The 12,636-nt window shown below is 44.4% G+C and overlaps 1 protein-coding gene across 1 annotated transcript in view; it reads left to right on the forward strand.

Moving 5' to 3' along the window:
* Positions 1-10,676, forward strand: part of LOC127842192 (uncharacterized) — a 65,634-nt gene extending 54,958 nt beyond the window's left edge. Inside the window, exon 22 of the mRNA XM_052371551.1 lies at positions 9,177-10,676. Within this exon, the coding sequence (XP_052227511.1) occupies positions 9,177-9,237 (61 nt within the window). The 3' untranslated portion in view covers positions 9,238-10,676. The remainder of the gene's footprint in view (positions 1-9,176) is intronic.
* Positions 10,677-12,636: the final 1,960 nt, after the last annotated feature.

Consider the following 12,636-nt stretch of genomic DNA (forward strand, 5'->3'; position numbering starts at 1 on the left):
CGAATTAAAAAATGATGCTGGTTGGTTGAAAAACATGGCCGCCAGGGGGTGGGGCTTTTTTCCTTATATGGCTATAGTAAAACCTTGTTAACACTCTAGAAGCCACATTTACAGGCCTTCAACCGTTCCTAATTTTAGCTCACCTGAGGACAAGGTGCTCATGGTGAGCTTTTGTGATCGCCTTTTGTCCATTGTCCGTCGTGCGTCTTCAACATTTTGCCTTGTGAACACTCTAGAGGCCACATTTATTGTCTGATCTTAATGAAATTTGGTCAGAACATTTGTCCCATTGATACCTCAACTGAGTTCTAAACTGGGTCATGCTGGGTCAAAAACTAGGTCACTAGGTCAAAAAAAAAGAAAAACACTGAACACTGTAGAAGTCACATTTGATGCCCAATCTTCATGTCACTTTGTCAAAATGTTTGTCTAAATGATATATTGGTTGAGTTCAAAAATGGTTCCGGTCCGTTGAAAAACATGGCCGCCATGGGGCGGGGCAGTATTCCTTATATGGCTAAAGAGAAACCTTGTGAACACTCTAGAAGTCACAATTTTTTCCCAATCATCATGAATTTGGTCAAAACATTGGTTTCATTGATATCTCAGACGAGTTCGAAAATGGTCCAGATCGGTGAAAAAACATGGCCGCCAGGGGGCGGGGCAATTTTCCTTATATAGTTATAGTAAAACCTTGTTAACACTCTAGAGGCCACATTTATTGTCCAATCTTCATGAAATTTGGTCAGAAGATTGATCAGTATGATATCTCGGATGAGTTCGAAAATGGTTACGTTTGCTTGAAAAAACATGGCTGCCATGGGGCGGGGAATTTTTCCTAATATGGCTATAGTAAAACCTTGCGAACAATCCAGAGGTCAGAAGATTGGTCTTAATGATATCTTGGATGAGTTCGAAAATGGTTACGTTTGCTTGAAAAACATGGCTGCTAAGGGGCGGGGCATTTTTCCTTATATGGCTATAAATGGCTATAGTAAAATCTTGTTTACACTCTAGAGGCCACATTTATTGTCTGATCTTCATGAAACTTGGTCAGAAGATTCATCCCAATAATATCTTGGACAAGATAAAAAAAAGATGCCGGTTGGTTGAAAAACATGGTCGCCAGGGTGCGAGGCATTTTTCCTGGTATGGCTATAGTAAAACCTTGTTAACACTCTAGAGGCCACATTTATTTTCCGATCTTCATGAAACTTGGTCAGAAGATTTGTCCTAATGTTATCTTGGATGAGTTGGAAAATGGTTTCCGTTGCTTAAAAAACATGGCCACCATAGGGCGGGGCATTTTTCCTAATATGGCTATATATCATGCTTTTGTAAAACCTTGTTAACACTCTAAAGGCCACATTTATTGTCCGATCATCATGAAACTTGGTCAGATAATTTGTCCCAATGATATCTTGGATGAGTTCATAAATGGTTCCGGTTGGTGGAAAAACATGGCCGCCAAGGGGGCATGGCATTTTTCCTTATATAGCTATAGTTAAACCTTGTTAACATTATAGAAGCCGTATTTATTGTACGATCATAATGAAATTTTGTCAGAAGATTTGTCCCAATGATATTTTGGACAAGTTCGAAAATGGTTCCAGTTGCTTGAAAAACATGGCCACCAGTGGGCGGGGCATTTTTCCTTATATGGATGTATGAATCTTCATGAAACTTTGTCAGTATATTTATTTAAATGGTATCTTTGATGTGTATTTTGGTCTGTTGAAAAACCTGGCTGCCAGGGTGTTCACTAGTCATGAAAGTTGGTAAGAACATTTTGTTCTAATGACATCTTGGGCTGCACAGAACAGGTCAGTTCCTTTGAATCTCAGGTGAGCGACTTTGGGCCTTTCAGGCCCTCTTGTTTCAACTTTTACATTCTATGACATCCTGCTTCATATGATGATGTTCTGATTTTTTAGGGGTTCTTTGATGCATTTGAAGCGGTTTGGAAAATCAAATTAAATTTAAGTACATGCTTAATAATATTCAAATTTGAAAGGCTTCATTTCCAACCCTAAGATACTGATAACTACTGGTAGCAAACAGCATAAAACCTGAACAGACTGCGAGTTACTCGCAGGCTGTTCAGGTTTTAATAGCTTAATTACGTTACCTGCTATCTAATTGCTTCTTACTCCGAAGGATCGTATTTTATCCGGAAGCTTTCTGTCAGAATCCCACACTTGTCATAAACCTATCAGGTCAGGTCAGAACGGTCACATTGTGCCGTGTAACCAAAACGGGATATTACCCAAAAACCTTCACTCTTATTCCGGATAGCGTTAAACAAGGCCGACATTTTTGTTGTTTACTTAATTGTTGCTCTGTTTCGCTGGATTCTTCTGTTTTACAGAACTAGAGAAGTTTTGAATTGTGTTAAAATATTCTCCTTATATATATCCGATTATTTCTGTATTGTTTTGTGATTTTGTTTGTTTGTTTAAGGCAAAAAATGCCTCAAACACGTGGTTCGTGTGGCCACATTAGAGCAGCTTGGGACAACCATGAAAGCCGCCTTTTGTGTGCCGGAGGCAACAAGGACAACTGCTGCCCTTTCTGTGAGAATTGGTCAGTAGATACCTGGGTCATCAAGCGTAGACCATTCAAGAGCCGGAGACGCAACATGTGTGGCTCAGGTAAAAGTCGGGAAAGTTCAGTTAGCCGTGACTTTTTCCCACACGACCTCGACCACATGCCATCAGGAGATGCCATGCATCGGTCCTTGCCCAGTGACGACACCGGTCAAAATTTGACCGGTCCGTTCATCGGGAACGACCAGTTGACCGGTCCGGAGACTTCACCGGTCACCGGTCAACATGACCGGTCCGGTCACCGGTCATGCTATGACCGGTGTTGTCACCGGTCAACTGGTCACTGACCGGTCCGGTCACCGGTTATGCTATGACCGGTCTTGTCACCGGTCATTGACCGGTCTGGTCACCGGTCATTGACCGGTCCGGTCACCGGTCATGCTATGACAGGTCTGGTCACCAGTCAACCGGTCACTGGTAATTGACCGCTCCGGTCACTGGTCACGACCGGTCCGGTCACCGGTCACGACCGGTCCGGTCACCGGTCATGTTATGACCGATCCGGTCACCGGGTACCGGTATGTGCCACAGACCGTTCCGGTCACCGTAGATGTTGACACTACCTTGTCAGTACTCCACAAAGGTAGACGCAGCCGCGTTTCTACTGTGAGTCACAGACGTAAACGTGTAGTGTCTGATGTTTCCGACTACTCCTCCACCTTGGGCTCTTCGTCGTACGACTCATCGTCTACTTCAACTAGCCCTCATCATTATCGGAGTGGACGTCGTTCACGCTCACCGAGTGTTTCTCGGCGTAGATTGCCTCGTAAAGAGCGATAACGCCAGCGCTCTGGGAGATGTTCAATCAGGAAACATCATTCCCAGCGCCGCGGAACAGTGTCTCGGCATCGCAGGGATAAGGGACATAGACCTTCCTCTATTAGGCGCTCTCGCACTCCTAGGTCCCCTAGGCGATCCTTCTCTGAGGAATCTAGTGACACCCTTCCACATGTGTCGGCCTCTATTTTGGCCTCAACACACTCTTCAGCCGTTCCTACAACCACTGAGCATAATTTGTATTCAAACACTAGTTCGCATACATATCAGGTTCCAGGTACAGGGGTTAACCTAACCACTTCGGCTGCGTTTTCAGCCCCACGGGTCTCTTCCACATTGCATAGAAGTATACCCGGGGCTGCCGCTACACCATCAAATCCCAATACTTTGTGGACCGCTGTTATTCAAAGTGAGTCTGCTGACCTGATCTCTGATAGACCTAACTCACCAGCTATATCTTTGATGGTGCCAGAAAACAATCCTCTCATGATAGAAGCGGATGAATCTAGTATTCCTACTTCTGTATCCACCGGTTTCAATCAATCCAATGCTCCCGCAAACGGTTCGATTGAGGCGGGTTCGGAGTCTGAAGAGGCCGAACTTTATTATTTGGCCTCTATCAATCAGGTTTACGAACTAATGTTCAATACCTTAGATGAGGACTTCTGCCCCCGCCCTTCCTTGTCTCTCACAGGATCTGCGGTTACCGCTACAGAACAGGTAGCCCGCAGACAGGAGCCCGGCAGGATAAGTAAGGCGACTTCCCGAGTGGATCTCCGCCTTCCTATTGGCTCTTCCACAATGGCTGTATTCCAGTCACTTGAGCCAGCCAATAAACCTTTGCCATCTCCATGGAAAGCCCCTAAGGAGCTGACGGAGCCTAAACAGATGGACGGCGGTTAAAGTTATAAGACCCCGGTACCGGACCCTTCTACCGGTTTGGACCTTTCCAAACTTCCGGTTCCTGATGCTGACATTAGTAAGCTGTCCCTTACAATGCCTTCATCATCTACCCATACAGCAGTCCCTCTTTCCCTGTTGGAAAATTGGGAGCTGAGAGAATGCCGTTCCATAGGTCTGGCTAACCAGCTAAATCTCATGGCAGCCACAGCCTTAGACTTGGTTTGGGAGCTCTCTGATTCAATCCCAGAGGAGCTCCGTGCCTTGTTGATACACCTTTCACGTACTACGCAGTGTTTATCACACAATGCTGCGTCGTCTATGTCTGAGATGTTAAGGCTTCGGAGAGACCTCATCCTCTCTTCCTTGCCCAACAATTTCCTTTTGGAAACAGGCGTTAATCCCTTCGAACTGCTCCACTAACAGCAGATTCTCTTTTCGGAGGGAGGATACAGTCGGCACTTACTGCTGATTGTGAAGATCAGATACATGGGTCCTTAGCTAGGAGCAACTCTGGCCAGCGCCCTGTGGTTTTTAAGCGCCCTGCTTCTAAGCCCCCAGGAGCCCCGCCGGCCAAGAACGCTAAAAGGGACAGTTTCCCTACTAAGGGTCCGTCTGCTCCACGTCAGCCCACAAATAGGCCTCCTTTTCAGAACAGAACATCTTCCTATCGGAAGCCGTCTGTAAACCAAAATTGGAGTAAGGGCAAACCCAAGCGGACAAGAAGTCATTTAATCCTTCTTCCGGCAAGGGTGGACCTCCAAAAGGTCAGCCTTAGGTCATACCCATTTCTACCGCCACAACCTCCGATGCCGGAGGTACCAGTCGGGGCCAGACTTATGCACTTCGCAAATTGATGTCTCCAAATAACTTCGGACGCGTGGGTTCATTCCCTTGTCACACAAGGCCTTACTTTTCAATTCGAAAAAAGGCCCCCACTCTCTCGCGTCCCAATAGATCTGGTATCTCCGCATCCACAACTTCCAGACTCCATTCTCGGACTCCTGGAAAAACAGGCAGTAGAAAGGGTTCACGACCCTTGTTCTCCAGGATTTTACAGTCGCCTTTTCCTTGTTCAAAAGAAAAGCGGCTCCTGGAGACCAGTCATAGACTTAAAAGTGTTCAACACGTTTCTAGTCAAACCTACTTTCAAGATGGAGACTCCTGCCTTCATTTGGCGCTCCATCAAACCCAGGCACTGGGGGGTTTCCTTGGACCTGGAAGATGCATTCTTCCATGTTCCTATCCATCCCAAGTACCGGAAGTACCTGCGCTTCTCCTTTCGAGGCCAGGTCTACCAGTTTCGGGCGATGCCCTTTGGATTGGCCACAGCTCCACGAGTTTTCACCAAACTCATGGCCGCAGTGGGCGCACACCTCCGAATACACGGGGTTCAACTGCTTCAGTATTTCGACGATTGCCTCTTACACCAGCTCGATCGTTGACTGCTTCTGCTACACCTAGAGTTCTCTTGGAAGGAGCTCCTCTCTTTAGGACTCCTTCTCAATGCAGCCAAGTCAGACCTCATTCCCTCTCAGGATTTCATATTCGTGGGAATGAATTTTCTGACCCACATCAATCGGGTCAGGGTCTCACCGCAACGTGTATCAGACCTCCTTTTGAAGGTCAGATGGGTGCTGTCCCAATCTCATACCACAGCTCAACATTTCCTCTCACTCAACGGTATCCTGAGCTCTGTAGCAGACTTCGTGCAGTTGGGATGTCTCTTCCTACGTCCTCTTCAGCACTATCTCTCAGCTCGATGGAAATGGTCTCCCGACAATCTGCTAACACAGGTTCCCATCCTTCTGTCCTTAGTCCCCCACCTTCAATGGTGGCTAGACGAGGAGACCCTGTTGGCAGGAGTACCGCTTCTTCCCCCACAACCTTCTTTACACCTCATAACGGATGCAAGCATGGAAGGTTGGGGCGCTCACCTGGAACCCCTTCAACCTGACATTATCAGGATTGTGGTCTCCTCAGGAGTCTCACCTGCACATAAACAATCTCGAAATGCCAGCAGTCTTTCTAGCTGTTTCTCAATTCCAATCACATCTTCGGGACTCCTGTGTGATGGTATCGACAGACAACACATCAGTCGTGGCTTACATCCAGAAACAGGGAGGTACACACTCTCACTCCTGTATCTGGAAACAAGGAACTTACTTGTTCTTTGCAAGAGCCTCAACGTCTCTCTCTTGTCCAAACACATACCAGGTCGTCTCAACGCCCTGGCTGACGGTTTGTCTCGCAAACACCAGTTACTTCCATCGAAGTGGACACTTCATCAGGAAGTGGCCAACCAGATTTTTCTCACATTCAGTTATCCACTGGTCGACCTGTTTGCGACCAGAGACAACCACAGACTTCCTCTGTATGTGAGTCCAGTGTACAAACCAGCAGCGTGGGCGGTAGACGCGCTTTCGTTCGATTGGGATCAACTGGACGCTTACGCTTATCCCCCACCCATTCTAATTCCCCAAATCTTAGGGAAAATCAGTGTGAGCTCTTGCCGGATCCTCCTGATAGCCCCTTGGTTGCCCAGGAGATCCTGGTTCAACGACCTTCTCGGTCTCCTGTGCGAATTTCCCAGGGAACTCCCGCACAGGTCAGATCTCCTATCTCAGAGAGGCAGACTTCACGTGGATCCTTACATGTTCCACTTACACGTCTGGCCGTTATCAGGCAATCCCTGCAGAAAAAACGCTTTTCTGTCAGGGCTTCAACGCTCGTTGCCTCTGCAAGGAGAAAGTCCACCAGAGCAGTCTTTGATGCTCGCTGGAAACTCTTCTCTAATTGGTGTGTTCGAGGGAAAATTGATCCCCTCAATCCCTCTGCTAGACGCATAGCGGATTTTCTAATCTATCTATTTGATGATAAGAAACTTTCTCTTAGCTCCATCAAAGGATACAGATCTGTGCTTTCGCATACCTTGGCTTTTCGTAAGCCATCACAAGTCTGTGCTGACCCAGCACTTTCGGAACTGATCCGAGCCATGGAACTTAAACGTCCTGTGTCTCGTTCTCTTACCCCCAAATGGGATTTGGCTTGTGTTCTTGGATCGCTTATTAAAGCTCCCTATGAACCCCTTAATCAGGCTTCTTTACAGTTCCTAACCTGAAAGACCGTTTTCCTTCTTACCATGGCTTCATCCAAACGTAGAAGTGAAATTCATGCTCTTTCTATCGAAGAAAGCCATCTTCGTTTTGATTCCTCCGATGGCTCCATCACTTTGTTGTGTCAGCCAGGATTCCTTGCTAAAAATCAACTCCCTTCAATGGCTTCTAAACCCTTCAAGGTCCCAAGTCTTTCTAGAACTTGTGAAAATGAAGATGAAGATAGACTCCTCTGCCCTGTCAGGTCTTTGAAGTTCTATCTTAGTAGAGTTAAGTCTATTTGAGGTTCTCGCAAGACACTCTTCATTCCCTTAAAATGGGGGGGGGGGGCGATGTGTCTGCGGCTTCTATTTCCCGTTGGGTAGCCTCGACTATTAAAAGGGCTTACTCTTCTCTTTCATCAAGGGATTCATCCCTTTTTAAGATTAGACCGCATGAATTACGAGCAATGTCGGCTTCTTGGGCGTATATTAATCATACCCCACTCTCTGACGTGCTTCAAGCTGCTTTCTGGAGGAATCAGACCACCTTTTCATCTTTTTATCTTCGTTCTCTGGAGTGCCAACAGGACAACTTGTATCTGTTGGGCCCCCTTGTGGTTGCACAAACGGTAGTATCTTCTACGGCATAGGTATATTACGCTTATCCGTGAATTAAGTTAATACCAGAATAACGAAGATTAGCTGAGAACCCGAGATATGGGTTCCGCTGTGATGGGGAGATTTTCGCGAACCTTCCCGCCGCAGCTGCAAAGTCAGCAATTAGATAGCAGGTAACGTAATTAAGCTATTAAAACACATTTTTATAGTAAAATTCATTTTAATTAGTAATTACTTACCTGCTATCGGTAAGTCCCACCTCCCACCCTGCTCATCGTCTTATATTTTCATATTGTTTATTGGAATAAGAGTGATGGTTTCTGGGTAATATCCCGTTTTGGTTACACGGCACTATGTGACCGTTCTGACCTGACCTGACGGGTTTATGACAAGTGTGGGATTCGGACAGAAAGCTTCCGGATAAAATATGATCCTTCGGAGTAAGTAGCAATTAGATAGCAGGTAAGTAATTACTAATTAAAATGAATTTTACTATAAAAATTTGTTTTAGTCTGTTTGCGCATAACCATTTTCACTTTGCTTCTCAGTGGGAAAAGGTTAAGTTATGTAGATTGTAATTGGGGTACAATGTCTAAGGTGAACATCTCCTGGCCAACTGGGCACTCTTGTTTTTATGACAAGAGACATTTCATCTGTAATATATAAATATATATATTTATCACATGTCATACCCTGTTTCCCATGTAATATAACCATTACGAATATTTTTAGCTTACACATGTGTAATATACTTTTTAAGCGTTTTGATTGGCTTAGTTTTCGTTCGATTTACCAATCGCATTTTGTTATTTTGCTGAAATGACGTTGCAACGTCAAATGAGGTCACAAATGTAAACAACATTCAGGATTTATCATTATGTTTGCGTAAATATTTATTTAATTTGCTCATTTAAAAGCATTTGATAAAAAGATCTGACACTCGTTGTCATTTCATACCATATTTTAATAATCTCGTCCAGGAAATTCTTTAGTAATCTCACCAAAGGCTCGCTTACTAACAAAATTCATGAACTCTTTTAATAAAATATGGTATGATATGACAACTTGTGCAAGATCCTATATATATATATCATCTTATTGTCATATCTGATGTTAATATCAGCCCTTCAACTATATATATACTTGAACTCAATACATGTTTTGTGTTTTTGTCTCAGGCGAATACAGCTTCGTCAAGAACGCTACGATGTAGCCGAGGACCAGCCATACTACAACTGAACTGATGAAGGGCACTTATAATGGAGTCACAGTTCAGGGGCCTGGTACTCACAAACATCATCTTAAAGGCACTTGTTCACATATTGTGAAAATGAAGTTTTTCCTACTTTTTGTCATGGCTTCAAAACAGAAGGACTATGTGCATCAGGAAGCAAAAAAACAACTAATGATGTACACTTGCGAGTTATGATCATTTGAAATAGATATGGGCCATGCTCTGTGAAAAGCGGGTTAAATGCATGTGCTTAATGTGTCGTCCCAGATTAGCCTGTGCAGTTCGCACAGTCGTATACAGTGAATCTGATCTTAGCAAAAATCCAGTTTAGTGGGAAAGTGTTGTCCCTGATTAGCCTGTGTGGACTTAACAGGCTAATTCGGGATGACATTTTACGCACATGCATTAAACCCCCTTTTCACGGAGCACGGCTCATATTTGAGTATAATTAAATGAGTATTTACTTATGTTTCTGCTGTTTTCTTTACATTGTGTGACATATCATGGATGCCTTATAAACAGTTTTAAATGCATGTTGTGATATAATATCATAGTATGGATTGTTCAATGGTTAAAGAATATCCTTTTTATCTAAGGTCACTGGTTCAAGTCCTATGCAGCAAAAATAAATAAATTACTTTTAAATTTTTTTCATTGTTATTATACAAGAGCTTTCTAATTTAATATTACATTCATCAATTCAAAGCATATAATGAGAAACTTTTAAAACATTCCAAAACTCTGTGAACACAACCCTTTGAATTATTTTGTTCTTCAGGGAGCATTTCGGATAAAATGTTCAATGGTTTGCCGAGATCCAAATTTGCTAGTTATAAATTCTTAATGCTGAAGTTTAACCTTGAAATTTTAAACATGGAAACAATACTTTTTTGCTCAAAGTTTCAATGCAGAAGTTTGATACATGAACATTAGTAAAATGGTTTCACAAAATTCACATAAAACAAGTTAAGGTCAATAATTACTTGCATTCATATTTTGGTAACATTCGACTATATGGCATAGGACAAATAGTAAGCGATATTTACCCTTTCCCACTCTGAAGCAAAGTTAAAATGACTATGTGCAAACAGCATAAAAGCAGAACAGCCTGCAAGTGACTCACAGTCTGTTCAGGTTTTATGCTGTTTGCTGCTCATCAGTATCTATAGGTTGGAAATGAAGCCTTTAAAACTTTCATTTAGTAAAAAAGGTCTTTAATAAAGTGTAACTTTCTAAGGGACCACAAATACGTTGCTCGCAGACTGTTCTGGTTTATGCTGTTTGCACATAGCCATTTCACTTTGCTTCTGAGTGCAAAAGGGTAAAATGACTTGTTCTATAACAGTCTTTGTTTGTTTTGTGTTGTCTGATTAAATCATGCATCACTGTTATATACATGATCGTGTTTTAATTTTTATGTTTTGTGATAAATCTTATTTTGTGATATTATTATTTATATGAATACCCCTGCTTTAAAGGTATGTTATTTTACATTATATTCTGTATGCGACATGCCCATTTACAAAAATTACTGTGACTTGTTGACACAGAGTTTTGTGTTTGATGCATATTGAAATACCGGTAATAAAAACTGAATCTTTACAAATGCTTTGATATATGGAAGGCAATAAATACCATAATCAGTATGTGACTAATTCAGCGCAAGATAAGAATGGAAGATTGAGACGAAAAGGAGGTTTATAAAGGGAGGGTAAGGGAAATTGAGAGGGAGGGAGGATCATTGGGGGAGATATGGGGGGACTTAGAGGAGAAACGGCGGTGATTGAGAGGGAGGGTTGAGGATCATTGAGGGGGATAGAGGGGGACTGAGAGGAAAAAGGGTGGTGATTGAGAGGGAGGGTTGAGGGGGACTTAGAGGAGAAAGGGTGGTGATTGAGAAGGAGGGTTGAGGATCATTGAGGGGGATAGAGGGGGACTGAGAGGAGAAAGGGTGGTGATTGAGAGGGAGGGTTGAGGGGGACTTAGAGGAGAAAGGGTGGTGATTGAGAGGGAGGGTTAAGGATCATTGAGGGGGATAGAAAGTGACTAAGAGGAGAAAGGGTGGTGATTGAGAGGGAGGGTTGAGGATCATTGAGGGGGACTTAGAGGAGAAAGGGTGGTGATTGAGAGGGAGGGTTAAGGGGGACTTAGAGGAGAAAGGGAGGTGATTAAGAGGGAGGGTTGGTGATCATTGAGGGGGATAGAGGTTGACATAGAAGTGAAAGGGTAGTGATTGAGAGGGAGGGTTGTGGATCATTGAGGGGGATAGAGGGGGACTGAGAGGAGAAAGGGTGGTGATTGAGAGGGAGGGTTGAGGGGGGCTTAGAGGAGAAAGGGAGGTGATTAAGAGGGAGGGTTGGTGATCATTGAGGGGGCTAGAGGGGGACTTAGAGGAGAAAGGGTAGTGATTGAGAGGGAGGGTTGAGGATCATTGAGGGGGATAGAGGTTGACTTAGAGGAGAAAGGGTAGTGATTGAGAGGGAGGGTTAAGGAGCATTGATGGGGATAGAGGTTAACTTAGAGGAGAAAGGGTGGTGTGAGAGAGAGGATTGAGATCATTGATGGGGATAGAGGGGGGCTGAGAGGAGAAAGGGCATTGATTGAGAGGGAGGGTTGAGGATCATTGGGAGGGATAGAGGTTGACTAAGAGGAGAAAGGGTGGTGGTTGAGAGTCATTGAGGGGGTAGAGGGGGACTTAGAGGAGAAAGGGTGGTGATTGAGAGGGAGGGTTGAGGATCATTGAGGGGGATAAAGGTTGACTTTGAGGAGAAAGGGTGGTGATTGAGAGGGAGGGTTGAGGGGGACTTAGAGGAGAAAAGGAGGTGATTAAGAGGGAGGGTTGGTGATCATTGAGGGGATAGAGGGGGACTTAGAGGAGAAAGGGTAGCGATTGAGAGGGAGGGTTGAGGATCATTGAGGGGGATAGAGGTTGACTTAGAGGAGAAAGGGTAGTGATTGAGAGGGAGGGTTAAGGAGCATTGATGGGGATAGAGGTTAACTTAGAGGAGAAATGGTGGTGTGAGAGGGAGGGTTGAGATCATTGAGGGGGATAGAGGGGGACTGAGAGGAGAAAGGGTGGTGTGAGAGGGAGGGTTGAAAATCATTGAGGGGATAGAGGGGACTTAGAGGAGAAAGGGTAGTGATTGAAAGGGAGGGTTTAGGATCATTGAGGGAGATAGAGGGGGACTGAGAGGAGAAAGGGTAGTGATTGAGAGGGAGGGTTGATGAGCATTGAGGGGGATAGAGGGGGACTGAGAGGAGAAAGGGTGGTGTGAGAGGGAGGGTTGAGAATCATTGAGGGGATAGAGGGGGACTTAGAGGAGAAAGGGTAGTGATTTAAAGGGAGGGTTTAGGATCATTGAGGGAGATAGAGGGGGACTGAGAGGAGAAAGGGCATTGATTGA

This window comes from Dreissena polymorpha, chromosome 8 (genome assembly GCF_020536995.1).
Source record: "Dreissena polymorpha isolate Duluth1 chromosome 8, UMN_Dpol_1.0, whole genome shotgun sequence".
Lineage (NCBI taxonomy): Eukaryota > Metazoa > Mollusca > Bivalvia > Myida > Dreissenidae > Dreissena > Dreissena polymorpha.